This window comes from Heterocephalus glaber, unplaced genomic scaffold, assembly GCF_053883595.1.
Source record: "Heterocephalus glaber isolate CG9 unplaced genomic scaffold, H.glaber_assembly_v1.0 deba00001444, whole genome shotgun sequence".
Classification (NCBI taxonomy): domain Eukaryota; kingdom Metazoa; phylum Chordata; class Mammalia; order Rodentia; family Bathyergidae; genus Heterocephalus; species Heterocephalus glaber.
The window spans coordinates 5,657,648-5,680,038 of NW_028258297.1; the positions used below are offsets into that span (position 1 = coordinate 5,657,648).

The following is a 22,391-nucleotide window of genomic DNA, read 5'->3' on the forward strand; positions in this document are numbered from 1 at the left end:
CAACCTGAGTGCCCTGTGTCGGCTCCTCCAGGGCAGGCCCACGTCAGATCTGCCCATGAATCCCTCATGCCCAAGAGACAGGGGGCTGGGCCCATGTAGGTTTCAGGAAGGGTTTGCTCAAGGTATGAATGAATGACGAAAGGAATAAGCAGGTCCTCTGCCTGCCAGGCAGGTGGGAAGAACTACATGTTAGCCTTCCCCTCTTTGCACCCTCCGGTGGGAACCCCTCCCCAGAACCTAGTGGTCAAATCCCAAGACCACAGCAACAAGAATGAGAGTGAGGAGTCCTCCTATCAGCTGAGTGCCCTGTTCTCAGGAGGGGCTCTGTGCCCATTTCACAGATGAGGTCCCCAAGGCCAGCCCAGGCCCAGGATGTCACACCCTCTGCAGCATCTGACCCTGGAAACCTTCCCTGCCACCCCAGGCTGCCCATTCCCCGGGTGGGAAACCCCGTGGGGGGAAGGGACAAAGGGACTCTCACCGCAGCCCGCTGCAGGACAGCCCTTCTCCCATTCCCTCCTCTCAACAATGTCTGCTGTCTGCATCCTCAGAGGGAGAGGGGTGACACAGTGACAGTCCAGGCCACGTGGCTGGCGCAGCATCCCTGAGCTCTCAGAAGAGCCCACCCAGCACTGCTACCAGGCCAGTCGCTCTGCGTTGTGTCCCTCACCCATTTGCTTGTCCTGCCTAACACGCCCTCACCAACCAGCCAGGCTTCCCGGGGTGAGACCGACACCCGGCACTGCCCCAGCATCCCATGGGGCTGTGCACCTCATGGCATAGCACAGGAAACCAGCCAGGCCCAGGCCCAGGGCCCCCAAGGGATTAATTGCACACCGGCACCAGCATCCCTTCTCCCAAGGGGATGCTTTGCTGCACTGTCATCTGGGAAGAGGTTTTCCTTGTCCCTCTCTGCACCACTTGGGCTGAGGAGCTGAGGGGGTGGTGGCTGGGGTGCCAACTCCGCCGCCACCCCATGGGGTCCAACGTGCCCTGAGGCCCAGGACCACGTGGAACCACAGTGTCCAGGGTCTGGGATGTGGCCGTCACTCCCTTTGCCAGGCACCCAGCCATAGTCGGCAAAGAGGCAACACGATGATGGAACGGGAGAACGGACAGGGTCCTTTGTCAGTCCTAATTAATCTCCCCACCTCCCCGGGCGCACACTCATTCATCTTTTGTTTGGCGTGGGCTGTGTGGTGGGGGAAGGCAGATGATTCGTTTCCAACGTGAATCTCACAGAGTGGTGTGTGCATGCGTGCAGGGGTGAGGAATCTGGGCAGTGCGAGGAGACAGGGGAGTGGAGAGAACCCGGGCGGAGGGGTGTGTGAAGGGTGTGTGAGTGAGTATGAATCTGAGTGAGAATGTGTGCGAATGTGTGTGTCTGATATGTGTGGATGTGAGTGGGAATACTGAATGTACACATACGTGTGAGTGTGTGTGCGAGAATGTGTGAGAACATGTGTGCCCGTGTGAATATGAATGCTGCATGAGTGTCCACTTGCGAGTGTGAATGAGTGAGTGTATATATGTGTGAGAATGGATATGTTTGTGTGTGTGGATGTGAGTGCATATGTATAAGTGTGTGCTGTGAGTGTGTGTGTACACACGTGTGTGCATGGAGCACAGCACAGCAGGGGCCGAGCGCTAAGCACGTCCATCCCTGCCCCTGAATGTGTCACCTGAACAGCAGTGTCCGGAGCTCACATCCTGAGGACTCCATGGAGGTCGACAGGACGGAGCTCCAGTGGGGCTGCTTGCCGGACATCACTGGGTCCCTGCAGGCTGCTAACCCAGTGTCGCCCTGGCTCCCGTGCGGTTGTCCCAGGCAGTCCCCAGGGCAGGCTCCACCCTGATGCTCAGTGGGTTTGAGAGGAGAGCAGGGAGCCCCACCGAGATCCCCACGATGCCCCGACCCACGGCTCCCTGCACCCGACCTGGCTCCCCTTCACAGACATGGGAGACAGGAATCCTGAGTCCGAGGACCAGCCCTTCCTGGTTCTGCTGCCCAACAGGAGCCACCAGTGGACCAAGCTAAGCTGTCCACACACACAGTGACCTGGCACTGCCTCTTCCTAGGGCTGAGATCTTGGGCCAGTCCCTGACAGACCAGGGCCTCTCTTGACCTCTGTGGAATGGGATGGAAAGGATCCTGCCTTGCCTGTCATCAGGCAGATTAAATGGGGCAGCTATGGGGGAGCAGCTCCCAGGAAGTGACAGGCACCGGCCCCGGTGTGTGACAATGACAGCAGTCTCTGTGTCACCCCCTGAATGACCAGGGAGGCCACAGCCCCAGCCGAGACACCTGGAAACGCATGGCAACACGTCACAAACACCACTCTAGAAGAGCTGGGACTGCAGCCTCTGGGCTGGCGAAATGGGAGCCTAGCGACCCAGGGGCAATGGAAGAGGCAGCCTCAGGCCTGAAAAGGAGGGGACTTCCCGGACAGGTGGCGTGGTGGGGCAGCATGAAACCACATGCCCAGATGGGCAGAGCTAGCCTCACTGTTGTCCTGTCAGTGGGTGACCAGTGGCAGGATCCCACCCAGCCAGAACCGACGACCCTGCACCATGCCCAGGACCTCAGCCATATTCCTTGAGAGGCACGGGGGAGGCACAGGGCTCGTGACGCCATCCTTTCTATAAGAGACATATTTCATAAACTGGAATGACGCCCTGTGGCACCTCACTTGGCACAGTCTTTGGTGGGGCCCCGTCCCTCCATCCCCACCCCATCCTGGCCTTGATTTCCCTGTGAGATCTTACATAAGCAAGTCACTTTGCTGTGTAGAGCTCAGTCACCCCATCTACAAAATGGGCACAAGAGTGGGGAGGCCCTCACTGAAGCCTCAAAGACTTGAGCAGCTGATGCAGAGCCTCCAGGACAGGGGCAGCATGGCTCTTTCTACCACAGAGTCACATCGACAGGCAGCCCTGAGCAATGACGGGGCTCGGACTTACAGTTCCCCAGCTGCTCTGTTCCTGCCCTGCCCCACATGCCAGGCCTACTCAGTGCATGAAGAAGAGAGAAAGGAAACATCAAGGGTGAAGCTAGTGCTCATCCCGGCCTCCTCCCAAGGCCACCAGTCCTACAGCCCCACACCTGAGGGGGCAGCTCTGCCTCTCCTACCCATTATCCCTGGCTGGTGACAGATAGTACACAGCAGGAGGTGAGTGCCCACTATGTACTAAGCCATGCCCACACCTGATGTTATGGTTTATATCTGGATCTCCCCCCAGAGCCTCAGGGGTACATAGGTGGGTCTTTGGGGAGGTGACTGGATCACGGTGGTGTGATGCTCATCACTGGATTTGTCCACTGATGAGTTTATAGCTACATGTGACCTTGGAAGATGAAGCCTGGTAGGAGGGGGAGGGTCCCTGGGGGCGTAGCCTGGAATAGTCTATCTCTCTTCTCCTCCTCCTCCCTTCATCTCTCTGCTTCCTGTCTGCCCTGCCATGGGCTGTTTCTTCCCTGCTTTGGAGCCAGCTGACTATGGAATAAAACCTCTACAAACTGCAAGCCAAAATAAACCTCACCTCCTTTAATTTGTGGGTATCAGGTGTTGTGCCCTGGCAGTGAGAAAGTAACTAAGACACCTGACCTCCCTGAATCCTAAGGAGCAGGTGACTGTTGCTGTCATTTCCCAAAAGCCAGGATTCAGGCCAGGGTCACAGCTGGCCCCAGGCTATGTCCTCAGTATGGCCTTGCACAGCCCTGGCTGTCTTAAGGGAGAAATCCTGGAGGCCCCTGGCTCCTAGAGAGAGGTGCCTACCTGGCCTGAAATCTGGCCCTACTGGAGGAAGCCCAGCCCCCAAGCCTAGAATCCGGATCTGAGTCTAGACACCCAGCAATGGACCCGGCAGCCACTTCTCAAAGTTTAATGTCTCAGCAGGTTTAGATTTCTTCTTTCAAAATACCAGAAGTAATTAGACCAGATGGACCCGCTGCTTGCCAATTCCACTCTCTCCCTCACTCCTTTTTTTTTTTTTTAAATCAAGGCCGCTTTCAGTTAAATGAGAACAAAAATGCATCCAAAACCCATAAATGAATACGGTATGTATACGGGATTTTTTTTTTTTAACACTTAGCATTTTGTAACAGCTGAGTTCTTCCTCTTCTCCTGCAGTTGGTTCCGGCCCCTTTCACTAAGCTGCTCTCCACAAAGGAAGGCTGGGTGCTGAAGGTGCCCCAGGGACCAGGGACAGAAACGTCTTTCCTGGGTTCTGCAGAGTCATGGCGCCGCGGGAGGGCCATGTGGCAGCACAAACACGGGGTCCTGATGAGACTTGTGTCCCATCCTTGTCCAAGCAGATGTGGGGACAGAACCCATGCAGGGAAGCAGACAGGCCTAGATTCAGGGGAAGGAGGGTCGGGACTTCAGCCAGGGTGCTGCAGAGTATAGTGATATGGTGAGCCAGGAGGCAGCTTGATCAAGCCTTGCTTGCATACAGCATGGAGAAGAGGAAGACCCAGGGGATAAGGAGTTGACGGCAGGTCTGGGAAGAGGTGACAGACAGAAGCAGACACAGGAGAAATTGGCCTGAGTCTTAACTGAGTTCCTACGGCCTGGCATCGTCCACCTATTCATTCAGCCATTCATTTATTCATTCAAACAAATATTTATTGTGGAAAGCCAAATACTGTACTAGGTACTGGAGTTAAATCCAGAGAGATTAGGTGAAGAAAAAAAGATTCAGGGGCCAGGGATTTAGTTCAGTGGCACCATGCCTGCCTCGAAAGCATAAGGTCCTGAGTTTGATCCCTGGTATCAAAAAAATAGAAAGATTCATGTCCTCAGCATTATGGAGCCTCAAATATTCTGGTAGGCAAATGAAGTATGAAAGAAATCAACTATTAAAATAATTATGAGAGTGTGGTCCTGCCACTGAGTGAACTAAAGGAGTGGGAGAGAAGTCTGGATACCCACCCACAGTGCAGACAAAGATGGCAGTGCAGAGTGGCCACCTCCACAGAGCAAACAACAAGCTTTTTCAACAATGTGATGGGCCAAGTGGTGTCCACATGGAAGCATCCTAAATGAGATCCCTACCTCACACCATTAACACTGTCATTCCCAGTGGGTTCAACACCCAAGCACAAGAGGCAAATTAATAAGGTTCTGGAAAACAAAATAGATACAAATCTTCATGACTTCAGGGGGAGGGAAGACTTCCTCAACAGGACACAAAAAGCATTTCCCATGAAGAAAAACACTAAGACATTTATTCAAACAAAATTAAGAACTTCTGCTCATGCAACAGCTCTGCTAAAAGAGGGGAAAGGCAGCTCACATAGGAGAGAAAGCAATTTGTAAACTTGCAACTGACAAAGGGCTCCAAACACATTCAGAATCCATACAGAAACTATGAACCAATAAGAAGACAGATCATCCAAACATTTTTTTAAATGGTCAAGAGAATACTTCACAAAAGAGGAAATCAGTGGTCAGTAAACACATAAAATGATTCTCAGTTTCCCTGGTCATCAGGGGAAGGCAAATCAAAACTTACTGAGACATCTGCACATGCCCACCAGAATGAACAAAATGTTCAAGTCCTACAATACCAAGTGTTGCCAAGGATGCAAGGTAAGATAGTGCTGGCAGGGAGAATGGATTGGCATAACTACTTTGAAAAACCGGTTAGCAGTTCTACTGCAACTGAAGACCTGCATGGTCAAATACTTGGCCATGCTACATCCATACTTCTGTGTGTGTGTGTGTGCGCACGTGCACGCTTACACACACACACACACACACACATGCATGCCATATCCAGGAGTATACATTTCTGTACACTAAGAGACATGTACAAGAGTGTTCACAGCAGCACTATTTTTAATAGCTCCAAGCCAATGGTGGTGAGATTTGAGTAGAACAGATAAAGAAATTGCAATATTCAACTCAATGAAATCCTACAAAGCAATGAAAAAAAAGAATCATCACAATATGAAAGAATCTTAAAAAATAATATAAGCAATAAAATTAGACCCCATACTATATAATAACCCATACTGTATTGCATCCACTTTTATAAAGTTCAAGGAACGGGCAGATGAAAGGTGTATGTGGAAAATTTTTGTACCTTCCACTCAAGTTTTCTTTGAACTCAAAACTTTTCTAAAACACAAAATTCCATTAAATTTTTTTTTTTTTAAAGAGAACTGGGGATTTAGCTCAGTGGCACCATGCCTGCCTTGAAAGCACAAGATCCTGAGTTCGATCACTGGTACAAAAAAAAAGAAAAGAAAAGAAAAAATCAGGCAGAACTAAAAATGTCAGAATTAGGGATGCAAGGTGAAAAACAGCATGCCCAGTTATATTTGAATTTCAGATAAAGAATAATTTTTTATTAATCATGTCCTAAATATTTCATGGGATATTTATATTTAAAAATGATTCTCAACAGCCCCAGTGGTACATCCCTATATCTCAGGAGGCTGAGGCAGTTAGAAGTTACAAGCCAGCCCTAGCAACTTAGAGAAACTGTCTCAAAAAATAAAATAAAATAGAATTAAAGGGGCTAGGATGCACCTCAGTGGTAGAACACCCAAATCACACAGCCTATAGAAGGTAAGGCCAAGATTTAGGCTCAGGTAGTTTGGTTCCAGAGCCACAATTTTCTTTTTAAGAGGGGTAGTAGGAGGGCTATAAACCACTGGGCAAAGAGATCCAATTCAGATTCACTGGCCTGATACTCAGAGCCTGCACCTTGCAGCCTGCCAACCTCTCCGCTTGGGCTCTCACCCCTGCCTTCCATCACGTCACCATGCATTAGCCCACGCCAGCCTCTCCTAAGAGGCCTCCTTCTGAGTTTCTGCCCAGCAGACATCAGGGCTGGGCTCCAGGGCACTGGCAGACAGCCTCAGCCACCTCCTCTGCCCTGCTTTTCCTTGGTACCAAGGTCACTATACCCCAAGTGCCCCAAGGGACTTCACAGGCTGCAGGGGGCTCACTGAGACCTGGATCCTGTGAGCACCAGGGAGATGGCAGCTGGTTCCTGGGGGCTCAGGGAAGCCTCCAGGCCCCAGGTGTCACCCTGTGTCATCAACCAGGACAGCCCATGGGTGTCCCTGATGCACTGTGTAGGAGCAGCCTTCCCTGGAGCCCCTCCACCCACACAGGCCCATGCACCCCCAAATGCCCACCTCTTCCTAGCTTGTGAGTTCCCTTTTTGTCCCTCAGTGTCCCACGTCCTCCAGGGAGCCCTCCTCCATCACCCCACACTTTGGAGCATATGTGGTCTCTTCCTCCTGTGTGTGCTATCCACTGGACATCCTGTGGCCTGTCAGCACTCCAAGGGGCAACTGATGTGTCCCCTGCAGAATGGTGCTGTGGCTTCTATATAGAGGTCCCCCAAGAGTCTCAAGCACTCACAGGCAGAGCTGTGGAAGGTGACTGGGTTATAGAGGCTTACAGCTGACTTGCTATTAGGAAGTGGGGTCTGGTTGGAAGAGGCAGCCATTGGGGTTGTGGCCTGGAAGGGTTTATCTCCCTCCCCAGCTCCTCCCTTTTCTATCTGCTTCCTGGCCACCATGAGGTGAGTACCTTCTCCTCCACCCTGCCCTTGTGCCATGCTGTTTCTTCCTTGGAGCCAACCATGGACTCAAATTTGAGCCAACATAAACCTCTCCTCCTTTAAGTTGCCAGTGTTGTGTCTTAGCAACAAGGAAGTGACTGTGACAAATGGGGAGAATAAATCAGTCCTCACGGGGCTGAGGATGGATTAGAGAAAATGGTTCTGGAGCCATTAGACCAGGGTCCAGCTTACTGTGCTTGCTCAGAAAGTTTGCTGCTGTCACCATCACCCCCACTACCATTGCCGTTGTCTTAATCATCACTTGTGGGAGACCAGATAGGAAGATTGAGGCCTAACTGACCCCCTCAGTGAGAATTAAGAAGAAAGACAGCATGCAAACATGTTGACACACTGTAGGGAAAAGTACAAATGGCTGAAATCCTGTTGTTTACCCAGACAAGTACCAGGGAGGGTGGGAGACAGATGAATCCTGGGAACTCTAATTGCTTGTACCTGTGTCTGAGTGAATAAAGCCAGGGTGTGCCAGTCCCTCGGGGCTCTCCATTGAAGGGAGACAAGAGCCCCCCAGCCCTCCACATTTTAATCTGATTCTGTCTTAACTTTTCATGCTTGTCACCCCTTGGTCAGATGTGAGCTCATAGGCTGGTTCCCGCAATCACTGTCATTGTCGTCACCAGCATCATCACCATCACCACCACCCTCATCACCACCATCATCGCCATCATCGCCACCATCATCGTCATCATCACCACCATCATTGTCATCACCATCACCAGCGCCATCATCATCGCCACCATCATTGTCATCATCACCACCATCATCGCCATCATCACCACCATCATCGCCATCATCACCACCATCATTGTCATCACCATTACCAGCGTCATCATCATCGTCATCACCATCACCACCATCATTGCCATCATTATCATCACCATCACCAGCGCCATCATCACTACACCATCACCACCATCAGCACCACCAACACCACCATCATTATCACCATCTCCATCACCACCAGCAGCAGCATCATCCTCATCGTTACCATCACCACCACTACCACATCCTTACCACTGCCATCTCCATTACTGTTATCACCATCACCACCATTGTGATCACCATCACCATCATCGTCATGCCGTCAGTCACCGTCATCAATATCATTACAGTCATCACCATCACCATCACCTTCACCATCTCAACACCATCACCACCATCACCATCACCACCATCATCACCATCACCATCACCACCAGGGCTCCCATGGACACACTGGCCACCACCCAGCCAGGCGAGCCCAAGCAGAGACCTCATCACTCTGCGTCTCAGTGAGAACAAGGGCTCAGTATGAGTTGGGTTTTTCTAAACATCTGCTGCCCCCACACTGTCAGCCAGTGTTCTGGCACCCAGGACAGTTCCGACTGCCTTTCCTTGGTCAGGCTAATCAATCTTCTGCCCCATATATTTTTTGGTGTAGGGTTAGAACACAGGCACTAGAGAGAGACCCAGATGCCATAGGATAATGGTTAAAAGCAGGAGTTCTGGAACCAACATGCTTGGGTTTAAGCCCAGCTCTGCTCCTTTCTGGCTGTGTGACCTTTAGCAAGGTCCTCACCCTCTCTGTGCCTCAGTTTCCTCACCTATGAAATAGAGACAACAGCACTTGCCTGTATGTAGGGCAATGTATAGAACAGAGGCTACAGCTGATATTATCCTTCCCTGGTTACATATGGGGAAACTGAGGCCCAGAGGGTGACAATGAGCTACCTGGAGTCACACAGAGGTTGGGTAGGGGGGGATGAGCTTCAGTACTGGTTCTCATGATCCACAGTGCCCATCCCCACCACCCGTACCTCCCTGCTCACTCAGCTCAGCTCTGTGCCCCAGCGCTGCAAGGGGAAGACCCCCCAACCCTCTTTGTCCCTCTCGCCCTCTCTGGCCATCATGAGGGGTGCCCAGTGCACTCACCATGGGGAGCCATAGATCCGGAAGCCCCGCACTGTGACCTCTGAGTCCTGCAGGTAGATGCAGTTGGTCAGCAAGGACTGCACATTCTCATAGTTCTCAGGCTTCAGCTTCGACACAGATGGGAAGTAGTAGAAGTCCTGCTTGATGAGGTCGGCCATGAACTCCTGGTCAAAGGTCAGCTCGTGGTTGCCGGCGATCACAATCTTGTACTCATAGGGCAGGCTGCCTGCGGGGTGGACACAGACAGACACAGCGTACCATGGGTGGCCCCACCAGAAGCCACAGAGCCCCCTGAGTGAAGGACGGCAGCGGTGTCTCAGTTCCAAGAAGGCAGCAACCCATTGTTGTCCACAGGACCTTGTCTGCCTTGGGAAAAATTCCAGTGCCCATGGTCTAAATGGAATCAAAACATAGAGGGCTTACATCGGAGCCACTTCCACTCTGCTATGTGCACATCCCAGGCTGCTCCCGAAGGCTGCATGAGTCCCCTCCTTCTGGAGGCCCACTCTGTAGACAAGATGCCCTAAACAGGAGAGTGTGTGGACTCAGGGTGATCTGGCATGGGCTGGGTGAACCTGGAGTTCTTTGTCCAGCCCCTCCCAGTAGGTAAGGCCCCACAGGGTCAGGGGCATGTGAGGACAGGGTGTCCATTCAGCCAAATGTGTATCATTGTGTTTAATCTGATTTCTGAAAGAACAGTGCCAGAGATGCTCAACTTTACAAATCCAAGTGTTTCAGCAAGAAAATCACTTCTGTCCTGAAGTCTTCAGCAGCTGATAAATGACTGCTTGGGCCATCCCAGGGGCCTCCTGGAGTACACAAATACAATCACGCCAGGCACTGAGCTGGGCTCTCACATCTTCCCCGTTATGTGGATGTGGAAACAAGGCAGGTGGAAAGGGAAGGGCCATTGCTAATAGGATCTGAGCTACCAGAGAGCCACACCTTGCACTGTATCCTCTCTGTTCCTGGGTGGCTCTGAGCATCACAAAGTCACACGCAGGGCAGTGTCCCTGCATTTAGAGCCAGCTGACCTTCTTTCAACCAGGAAGTCACTTAGCCTCTCTGCACCCGGTTTCCCTGCTGATCAAGGTAGGTGTGCCTGGTGACCAGCCCTTCCCAGGGCCTGAGGACCCTTTCTGCACCTTGGGCTCCACTGTGTACCTTCTCTGGGATGCCCTCCCCTTCTAGCCCTCCTGCCAGGCCAACACACAATCTGTCTCCCCAGGACCCCACAGCGATCCACACCCCAAGAGCTTTCCCCATGCACAACCATGACATGAAACTCTGTCTCTTTGACTCTGTCTGCATCCCCTCAGGAACCAAATTCCAGAAACACCTCTCCTCCACTGTCAAGGAGTCTCAGAAACTGATTGGGAAGACACAGCTGCCACGGGGGTTCCAGGCAGAAACTCATTCCCCAGCCTCTGGAGAGCCCCAAAAAGGGCAGGGTGCTGGTCCGGACATGCAACCCAATGCCATTCTACACACTGGAGCCATGACCACCATTACATTCTAATCCCAATGGGACAGAAGAGTCCAGAAGGCAGGGACAACATCACACCTGCCCAGCTGGGGCCATAGTCAGCCAGCCACGTGCCCCACAGCCACGCCAAACAGCTCTGAATGACCACGGATTCCCAGGGGGCTGCTGAGGGCAAGCCAGGCTAGTGGGTGGGGCAGAAAGCCACAGTCTGCCCTCGCTGCCTCAGACACCCCAGGCTTCTGTCCAGTCAATTCAGCTCCAGGAGGTAATGAGGACCTGGCAGGCCATGGGCTCCTGGCTGTAGTCACCTGGGTCCCTGATCCAACTCACCACTATCTTACTGTACAACTTAGCTCCTCCATGTCTCAGTTTCCTCACCTATAAAATGGGATCAGCAATATCCCCCTTACATGCTGGTCTTGGCATTATAGAAGATACTGAAAGGAAATGTACAAAAACTTTTGGGAGAAAAAGTCAGCTTCCCATAATTTGCAAACTAGCAGCCTGCTGGCCAGACCCACCCACAGACATATTTTGTTTGGCACAATGGTTTTCTAAAAAATTAAATTTGTTGCCAGCATTAAAAATTTGAGATTTCGCCGTGAAATTTCACTCTTTCTGTTTTCTCAAAATAAATAAATAAAATGTAACATTCAGCAGTGCAGGACCAGTCAGGAAGTGCTGAGTACCTGTGTCCCCCTTAGACAGGACAAAGACCTCCAGCTCACCCCAGTCCCCACCTGCCCCGACCACCTTGCCCTGGGTCCACTTTACTTGCTTTAAAGCACCACCTGCTGGCTAGGTATCTGGGCTTCTGGCCCTCACTGCAGTCCCTGGAGACTTGGAGGGGACAGAATGGCCTTGGCCCAGGTTGGGGCCTCTAGTCCGGCCGTCAGAAGGAGCCTTCAAGCCCATGCAGCTCCCCAGGCCTCCACCCTCCCAGCCTGTTCCCTGGGCCAGGGGTGCCCAGCAGGAGAGCCCCGAACACGGGAACATTTGCTTCACCCTCTCTGTCCCCAGCAGGTCCCAGCACAAGTCTGGTGAAGGAAGACACCAACAGCACCACAGGGAAGCCTTCTGCGCCAAGGCTCAGGCGGCCAGAGCGAAGGGAAGAAGCCTGCGTGGTCCCTGCAGCCAGGGGAGGGTGTGGGAGACACAGCAGGAACAACTGCCACTCCCTGGAGCCCATCTTGGTGGAGTCCTGAGATCGAGACTTCCACTCAGCCTTCCGAGGAAGATCCTCCTACGTCCACTCTGCAGCTGAGGACAGTGAGGCACAGAGGCCAGGCGACCTACCCAGGTCCCACTGGAAGTGGGTGGGGCCAGTGGACACTGGCCCGGCTCCTCCCATGCTTCTGGGTCAGCATCTCAGACACCTCCAAAGTCACCAGACCACAGAAGCAGCCCAGGACTCCTCCTTGGGGTCCTCCCCAAACTCAGTGCCTCGGGAGGGCGGCAGAGCCCCACAGTTGGAGGGGGTGGCCCTGCCACCTGCCTCCGACTTTGATTCCCCTGTATCTTCCCTTCGCCACACCCATCCAGCCCACTCCCCGTGCCACTGGAGCTGGGGGCCAGAGCCTGCACTAATGTATTCATGTCATGGCTCTGACTGGGGGTGTTACTTAAGCAGATTAGCAAATTACTCCAACTATACAGTTCTGCTTATCCCTGTAGCTCCCAACTCCTGGGGGTTGGGGTGTTCAGGAAGCTGTCAGTTCTCCCGTTCCTCCCAGCTTGCAGAGAAGGAGGACTGAGGCATCTTCCCTCTCAGGGAAGGGTGGACAGGTGGCAGGGAACAGCTCCTGTACACAAAGCCACAAAGTAGGGCAAGAGCCACAGCTCCCTGGGGTGACAGCTTCCTGTATGTCAGGTCTCTCCTACAAGGTGGGTCCCACACAGCCTGGGGGCAGTGACCGTGTCCATCTGCAAACACAGAAACCACCCAGCACTGTGGCCCTGAGCTGAAGCGCTAACCACAAGTCCATTTTCTGGATATTCACATGAACTTGCCACTCACCAGCTGCATGTGACCTCTGCAGACACAAAAGTATCACAAGCCCCATCTCACACCTGAGGAAGGTTTGCCAGAGGTTACACAAATCAGTAACAAAGTGACTGACAGGGGATTTAGCTCAGTGGTTCCACCACCTGCTTTGCAAGCACAAGGTCCCAAGTTCGATCCCTGGTGCAAAAAGAAAAAGTGACAGACAATCACCAAGGGCCATGGACATCTGACAGACGCTGTGGCAGCATTCTCAAGTGCACACAGCATCGTCAGGCTCCATTGCCTTTAGGTGGATGGGTGCATGGATGAATGGGTGGGTGAGTAGGTGGATGGATGGTGGATGGATGGTGGATGGATGCATGCACAGGTGGATAGACGAATGGATGGACACGTGGATAGATGGATGAAGGCCTGCATTCTTAGATACATACATGGATTATGGATGGGGTGTGCATGCGTATATGATATGCATGCCCACATGGGTGGGTGGGATTTATGGACAGATCAACCAACCCATCCTGAGACAACTCTCACTGCCTCCTTTATACCAACTGACTTCTGTCTCCCTGGATCCTTCCCTTTCTTCCAAACATTTCCTCCAACATTCAGATTCACCTCCCCAATTGTCTACACAATCCTGATTGTCTATCTCTGAGTCTTCTCCAACTGAACCTTCTTTCTTGCATGTGAATGGGGGAAGCAGAACTCAGGCTCTGTAATGATCAGACCATTGTAGAACTGGATAAGTTCTCCTTTCCCTCTCCATTCCAGGGCTGCTACCTCTGCATTCACCTAAGGCTGCATTAATCTTCCAGTGCTCCCAACATCCTGCAGCTGCCACCAGCCTGATGGATAAGAGGTCCAGGGACTACACATGGCTTTCTTGCTTAGCTTCATTGTCCCCACCCTGTTTGGGCAGTGTTGCCTGCATGCCAACACACAGAGGAAATAAATGTAGTTCCCTTTGTCCTTGACTGCTGCTGTCCCTCTGCCACAGCAGATAAGAGGGTTGACATCGGGGGGGGGGGGGGCTCCCAGCACTCAGATAGGAGCAGCTCCCCTGATGAGATGCAGTGGCACCCGAGCCCCAGGACAGGAAGCATTCTCCAGGCAGATGCAAAAGAGGTCACCCATCAACTCAGACACCACGACATCCTGGCCTCTGCAGACTGAGGATGGGAAATTCAAGAAGCCACTGAGCCAGCCAGTCAGAAGGGCCCCTGGCTGGGCCAGGGGGTTAGTTCAGTGAGTGGGCACCTGTGCTGGCCTTGGTAAGGCTTAGAGGGCAGACAAATGGTTCCAAAAGGCTTTTCTTTCCCACTTGCCTTCACCAACCCAAAGGAAGCTAAGTCTCCAGTCAGCCTGTCCCAAATGCCTACCCTGCTGGGAACTCACTTTCATCTTTAAAGCTGAACCCTGCTGTAAGCCTCCCAGCCCTGGCCAGCTCTCCACAAGTACTGGTTGGACACAGGACACAGTCAAGAGCTTCCAATCTATGCTCCTCCTTGGACAGGGGAGGAAACTGATGTTCACAGAGGACTAGGAAGTTGCCAAGGCCACACAGTGAGACTCAAACCCTGGGCTTCAAATCCTGGCCACTGCCTCAGGGGACACCTGAACAACTGCCACACCAGCCTCTAGTTGGATATATCCAATGGACAGAGTTTGGGGGACCAGAAGGACAAGAAGAAATTCAGGAAGAACATAGCAGTAACTCGAGGGACAAGTTAGACCTTGCAATTGGAGACATAGACGCTGGGCCTTTGCTGGTGGGCAGGATGCTGACCTGGCAGCCTCTGACCTTGACCACACAGCACTGGGTCCTTGACCTCCAAACTACCCAACTGCCCCTCACTCTTTAGAATTGGTGCACATGGCCACGTACCTGTATTCTGCATGATAATGCCCGGGCCATGTCCAAAAGGTGGCCCTTCTCCTTGACAGGATGATTTGAGACCCTGTCATTCCCCGGCCATGGATTTCAAAGAGACTCTGAACTATTAATCAGCAGAGCACTGGAGGAAGTTAGCCCTGGTGTTTTAACTTTCACTTGCTATATGCATCCCAAAAGATGGGCTTCCCCATACAGCTCCCCTCGGGTGGCCAGTGGAGATGGTGATGGGGCTCGAAGAGGGACTGATGGAAAGCTCTGCTCTCTGTGCTCTGAGATGAATCTTCCTCCAAAAGGTTACCATTCTTTATCACCGATACTCCCCCATCCCATTCACAGGGAGCACTGCCCCCAAACTGCCTAATCCATTACATTCAATGAGATATTGCTCCTGCACCAGCGATGGCATTCCCGGGAGCTGTACACCGGGCCCCGAAGAGTTTTAGCATGCTCTAAATGCAGTGACAATCAGGAAAATGCCCACTTACGGTTTCTTCCGCCCATTCCCATCTCGCAGAACACAGCAGAGGCGGTGGAATAAAGAGAAGGCATAACGATCTCTGATTGCATTTTTAGTACGTCTTTGACAGTCCTGTGTTTAAACACTTGCCAATGTCTGGGAGACACGCGTGAGCAGACTTCCCAGCACGGTGCACCGTCCAGCCCAGTTCAGGGTGGAGCAGGCTCCGAGAGGCAGCCTCGAGCCACCGTGGGGTCTGGGTGCAGCTCAAGCACCTGAGCACCAGCGATGTGGAGGACACAGACCAGAGATGCAAGGAGAAAGGGAGATCAGGTGCACCTCAAACAGGCGAGGCGGGGGAGCCCAGGACAGGTGCAGGCCAGAGGCCAGGCCTGGAAGAGGAAGCACAGGCCTGGGCTGTGCCTGCAGAGGCCAGGTTCACCTGCCCTGCATCTGGATCTCCCTGTGCCAGGCAGTGCAATTAGCAATTTACACTCAGTGCTTCTAGACACATTGCAGGCTAGGCCACTGCCCCTACGGCACAGATGAGAGGCCAGGAATGCAGGCCAGGGTCAGCTAGTTTGCACAGCATTGGCAGGCTCTGGGGCAGGGAATATCCCTAATGGGCTGGTGCCCTGGGGTAACTGGGGCAGGTGGAGAGTGATCCTTGGCAAGAGTCCCATCAAGGGATGCTGGGGTGCAGGCTGTGGAGAGGCTGGTGCACACATGGAGGGCATCCCAAGGTGGGTCACTTGCTATCTCTGAGAAGTTTTAACCTGGCAGGGTCAGCCTCTCCTGGGTCAGCAAGTCCCCAAGGTGTCAAAGCATGGGAATGCAGGGAACATAAAGGCACGTGTAATATATCCTGGATGTTCACAATTGTCACTTTATGTTATGTTATGCAGCTGTTCCTAGATTTAAATGCTTTGCCACACAGCCCAGAGCTGGGGGCTGGGAAGCCAGAGGTTAGAGGCTCAAAGAGATCAGGGCATTACTCGGGGCACAGAGGTCACCAGTGTCTGGCCCCACAGCACTCCCATAGGACAGCTACCTTAGCACCAAGCCACAGCCCCACTCTGCCACCCCCTCGCAGGGCCCTACAGGTCCCACGTGGGAGCCTCCTGGACCCACGACTCCACATCCGTGCCCATATTTAAAAGGCAAATGTGATATTTCTTCTGTTCTATCTTAATAGCCAAAATGTTTAACTTTCAAACATTTGTTTTTCCTGGGAAATGTTTTAAAAACAGGAACAGTAAGTCCTCATCCTCTTCAACTGCTTGTTTCCATTGCTCCCACAGAGCACATATGACATCAACAGGAAGGGACAGTGCAATGTTTCCCTCCCTCCAGTAAAGCTGCCTGTGGCCAGAGGACTCTATGAGAACTTCCCGGAAGTCACAACCTGGCAGCACATTCATGCCCAGAGACATTCCCAGCCCACCGCCCACCACTCTGACCCTCATCAGGAGGAGATCTGAGCAGGGACCATGGCTGCTATACGCAGAACTCAGGGCTGTGGCGCCCCCTGTTGGTGCTGTGCCCTCATGTCTCACCCCACACACACACATGCACCCTCACGCCTCTGGGCTGCTTGAGGCGACCCCCTAGGGATCCTTCCTGCCCCTCTTTCTTAGTCAACCCTAATTCAACTCAGCTTGCTTCCAAGCACCACATCCTCCAGGGTGCCTCCCTGAGCATCCTGTTTTTGGAGGGCCCCCCGCTAGCACCCTGGCCATGTCTCTCACTGCCCAGCCAGACTGAACCATCTCCCTGACTTATCTGCAGGCCTCCCCACCAGCCTGAGTGCTTCAGGGCCAGCCCTTCCTGACTCTCTAACCCACAGTGCAGGGCGTGGCACCCTGTAACTCCTCAATCCTGTTCCCTGAATGTATGAGGTGTTACTGACCCCTCAGGATGGATGACAAAGGCCAGAGAGATCAAATGTTTCAGCAAGGGTCTCCTAGTAAGCGGCCCAGATGATAAGCATTGTTCAGGTGCCAGCCTGTCAGGTGGCAGCCTGCAAACCATCGTGGTTTTCACTTCCTGGACGGACATTGAGACCCCAGAGTATCATCCATGCCCACACTGCAGAGCTGGCACCATGTGGCTCTGGATGGCCTTGGACTGGGTCAGCAGGCTGGTTCAGCTCAGCTCTGCCTTCCTCACTCTGGAATCCAGAATGAGGACTTTCCCCCCCTCCTTGGGCCTCAGTTTCCCCATCTGTTCGGCCCTGGGCCCTAAGAGACCTCTAAGCTCTCTGAGACCCTACAGGCAGATGGATGTGTGGTGCCAGAGTGGGGATTCCACAGAGGCCAGATAGAAGGACCAAGGGGGCACTGCCACAGGACAGGGTACGTGAACGCCCATGTTCACCTCTGCTTGTTGCTGACACCCCCTGAAATCGACAGGAAGGGAATGAGAAGGTATGGGCTCTGAAGGCGGAGTTGGAAAACTAAGAGAAGACTAAAGCCTGCGGGGAGTAGGGGGCCACAGACTACACTGTGAGCCATGGCTAGAGCCACCCAGGACCAGGGTCAAACATCAAACCTGTACAAGGAGTGATTAGGTTCTAGGCCCCCACCATCCCTGCGCAAGAGGTGCACTCTTGGGGGAAAACAAGACTCCACAGAGGGTGAGCAGTGAGGTGAGGGCCCAGCCATAGGAGGTGCAGTGAGAACACAGTGACCAGGGACCGCCCAGCCCCTCCCCTGCACAGCTCTCAATGTGGGCGCCAGGCGTGGAAACTGGGGACCAGGGAGACCCAGAAGGAAAAACCTACAGATGCTGGTGTCAGGGGTTCCCCAAAGATACTACAACACGTGCACACACATGTACACGTACACGCACAGCTTACCGGCAGCTTTCCAAAGTCCAGTTCTGACACATGAATGGGATCAGCAGGCCTCTGAGAAAGACCCCAAACTAAACACAGAGGCAGAGGCCAAATTAAACAAGAGAAAGGAAACTGGAGGAAACAGGACTGAGATGAGGGGGCTTAGTACATAATTAACACCCTCAGTGAAATAATAGAAGACACCCACACCCATGAAACACTAGCAGGATATGTTTAGGCAAGAAATAAAAATGTAGCAAGATTTTTAGAAATTTGGCTGAAGCATAGGAAGATGAACTGGTGGGAATGTTCCCAAAACTAAAACAAGTAACAGGTGAGAAAATCAGAAAAAATTAAAATCAAAGGTCTAACATTTCTGCGTGTTGCAAACCGGTTCCAGTGAAGTGTGAAGGAAGACAAAGCAAGTAGAAACCTGAACTGCTTGGTTCCTCTGAGATTCTGAGGGGCTGAGTGCTGGGATCATGCTGATAGCGGCTTCAAATGCAGATGACCCAGCTAAGCAGCCCCTCGCCTAGGCACTCACCAGGCCAGGAGAGGCAGCCCTAATGACCCCACAGCTGCTACCTGGTGAGAGCGAGACACCCTCCCTCTTCTCGTTCCTCACAATGGTCCCACTAAATGGGAAGTATTATTTGCCAGGTAAAGAAATTAGGCTAAATACCTAAATTGGCAGGCAGAGAAAAGTGGGAAGCTGAGCCCAAACCCATCTGAATCTGAAGCCCTAGATTCCCCCGCCTGTCACCACCCTCTGGACATTAAATAGTCTCAGCTTTTTTATGAGACCTTCGTCAAAAAGGAAAAGAGCACAGCCTTATCTCCAAGTTTTCCCAGTGTGTCTCCTGTGACCGGGGGCTCTTGACGACCAGGCTGGGTCAATGTGACACTTGGGGAAAGCCTTGTGGCCTCTGTAAACAAAGCACTTGGAGAATGGAAGAGCGAGCACTGTGAGCACGTTCTTCTCTGTGAAGTCAGTGATGACGCTGGCAAAAGTGGTCAAAATCTGCTTTCCAGAGTTCTGGAAATCAACCAAAGTTGCCAACAATCCAAGGAGCACACAATCAAGGAACGCGGCAGAGCTCTCCAGCCTTGAAATTTGCCCTGTTCCCATCCTCCTCTCTCCATCTCCATAGTAGCCTGAAAACCATCAGACTCAGAGCCACGGGGACTATAGACTCCTGTACCCTAGCAGCCAGGTGGGCTTGGGACAGCCCTGAAATTCCCAGCCCTAAAGAACTCCCACTCCCAGGCATGTAAAGCCCCGAACACAGCCTGGAATTTGCTCTGACACAGAGCTCTCAGTGAGGAAGCTCTGCCACTAGCAGTGTTGTTTAACATCACAGTCCCCCAAGGGGGTGCGACCAGTTGGGACAAACAACAGGCTAGCCAAATAGCTTTTATTAAAAAAATCTGGGTCATGAGGTGTCTACAGGGCCTCTAGAGGATTATGCTTGTGCACATGCCCAGAAAAGATCTGTAAAGGCCCAACTGTTGACCCCTGGCTGACCTTGAAGCTCTGCGAGTATAGAAGTGCAAGTTCTATAATGTGTTGGGTGTTGAAGCTGTTCCCCAACGTGAAGCTGGAGCCCTGCAGGAAAAGTCAGGAGACCTCCCAGTTTGTACACATAAGGAACTCTCCGTCCAGGTCTTAGCTGACCACTAAACTAACCAAACAGAGACTTTAGTGGCCACATGAGATAAAGAATACAATTTACACAATTAGTCCAGGAAGGCTGCTCACAAGCAGGAGTAATAATAAACCTTGGTGAGGGGAGCTGGTTTCCACCGTTGGTAACTTGTACTATGGAAAATATCCAGTTTTTTTTTAATGATACACACAATGAAACAGAAGAGTACAGTCCACAGACAGGGAAAGAACAGCCAACAGGAACTGCCCCTGAGGAACCCAGATGTTGGACTCATTTAATGATGCTTTTAAATCAGCTTTTAGAAACATGCTCCAAGAACTTAAGGAAAGTGCATCTAAAGAATCACAGGAAATTATGAGGATGATGCTTCAGCAGTCAGAGTATATCAATCAAGACATATGACTGCAAAAAAAAAAGTCAAATTCTGAAGCTCAAAAGTAAAATACCTGCAATGAAAATTTCACTAGAGGGTCTCAATGGCAGTTTCAAGCTGGAAAAAGAACAAATAAATAAACTTCAAGATAGATCATTAAGATGATCCAGTCTAAAGAAGAGAAAGGAGAAAGAATGGAGAAAAATGAACAAGCCTCAGGTCCCTGGGGGGCACCATCTGCCATGATAACATATGTGTGACAGGCGCTACAGAGGAGGGACACAGTAGGAATAGACAGAAGACTTGGAACAATGGCCAAAAATTTCCCATATAATGGAAAACATTCACCTACACATCCAAAAAGCTCAAACAACGTCAAGCAAGATAAACTCAAAGAGATCCACACCGCCACACATCATTACCAAAGTCAAAAAGTAGAAAGAGAAAAATGAGCACATGCAAATAATCCACAATAACACTAACAGCTCACTTCTCAGAAACCCTAAAGGCAGTGGAATGTCATATAAGAAATGCTGAAAGGGGGGGATGTTCAGTCTATGTTCTGTACTCAAGAGTTAATGTCTTCATTTTTTTAATCTGTTGCAATAAAAGACACATTGCCATGAATCCCCCCTCAAAATCCTCCTCCTCATTTCAAACACATTCATCGCCCCCTTCTTCGTACTTTCTGAAATAGTTCTGGAAGTCCTCTTTCGTGAGTGTCTTTAGTTGTGATGTCATGGCTGCCTTGATGTTCTGAATCAATTCGTGGTCAGTTTGACTTTGGAGAAGGGCCAGCAGTCTCATGGCGCTAGACCTGGTGAACAAGGTGGATGAAGACAGAGCCATGTTTTTATGAGCCTGCCTTTCCATTGGATGGCACTCAGCAGCATCATTCACCGTATTTTTTATCATGCCATGTCAAGATAATCATGAAAGAGCACTTCCAGAAATGCTTCAGAAAGTGGTAAGAACAGTGAGATAAATGTGTTCAAAGAAAAGGGGAGTCTTTTGAGGAGGTTAATGGCAATGTATCTTTTACTGCAGTAAAATTTTATTTATTGTATATTTTGATCACATTTCATATATCCAGTAAAACTATCCTTTAAAATGGAGATTTGTTTCATTTATACTACTAGTTTATCACAGTTCATTGAAAAGAAAATTTTGTGTTATTATCTGCTTATTCTTTTTTACAAAAATCTTTGGTTTATGTCTTATACTCTGAGTAACTACTTTGAAGATAACAATACACAGTATGTTAACTATTGTTATTCTTTTATTATTTTGTTATAAAATTTTATTTTTTCATAAAATAAACATTTTTTAAATAGAGGAGAAATCAGGGGCCAGGGATTTAGCTCAGTGGTTCCGCTGCCTGCCCCGCAAGCTCAAGGACCCAAGTTCGATCCCCGGTACCAAAAAAAAATAAAAAGAAACAGCTTGCCCTCTCTCCCTCTCTCTCTCTCTCTCTCTCTCTCTCTCTCTCTCTCTCTCTGGACCGAGGATTTAGCTCAGTAGTTCCGGCACCTGCCTTGCAAGCACAAGGTCCTGAGTTTGATCCCCGGTACCAAAAAAAAAAAAAAGTAGAGGAGAAATCAAGTCATCCCCAGATAAATCAAATCTGACAGAATCTATCACTAGCAGACACTTCTACAAGAAACACTAAAAGAAATCTTTCAGGCTGAAATGAAAAGGTACTAGACAGAAATCCAAATCCACAGGAAGAAATAAGGTACTAGACAAAAATCCAAATTCATAGGAAGAAATAAGAAAGAAAGGTAACTACATAGGTAAATATAAAATTCACTACCAATGTATTTTGTTTGCAACTGTTTTGCCATCCTATCTGGATATAGGGTAGGGAACTTCTCCTTGGATATATAGGGATATAGAATATATCCTATCTAATTACATAAAGGAATAGTTATAAAACTGTGTTGACAAGATTATAATGCACAAAAATATAAATTGTATGATGATAATAGCACAAAAGAGATGGAAAGAAATGGGACTCTATATTAAAGGACAGCTTCTCTATATTAGTGAAATTAAATTGCTATTAATTCAAACAAGATTGTAATAGGATAAGAAGATTAATTATAATCCCCAGAGTAACCATGAAGAAATGTTTTTAAGTATAGTTAAAAAAAAAAAGAATCA

At 50.7% G+C, this 22,391-nt stretch overlaps 1 protein-coding gene across 4 annotated transcripts in view; it reads right to left on the reverse strand.

Annotated features, from left to right (window-relative positions):
- The window catches only part of Mpped1 (metallophosphoesterase domain containing 1), a 68,575-nt gene that overhangs the window by 13,220 nt on the left and 32,964 nt on the right, over nt 1-22,391 (reverse strand). For all 4 annotated transcript variants that reach the window (XM_004845432.4, XM_087213739.1, XM_087213741.1 and 1 more), the window contains one exon: nt 9,511-9,736. In XM_004845432.4, the coding sequence (XP_004845489.1) occupies nt 9,511-9,736 (226 nt within the window). The remainder of the gene's footprint in view (nt 1-9,510; nt 9,737-22,391) is intronic.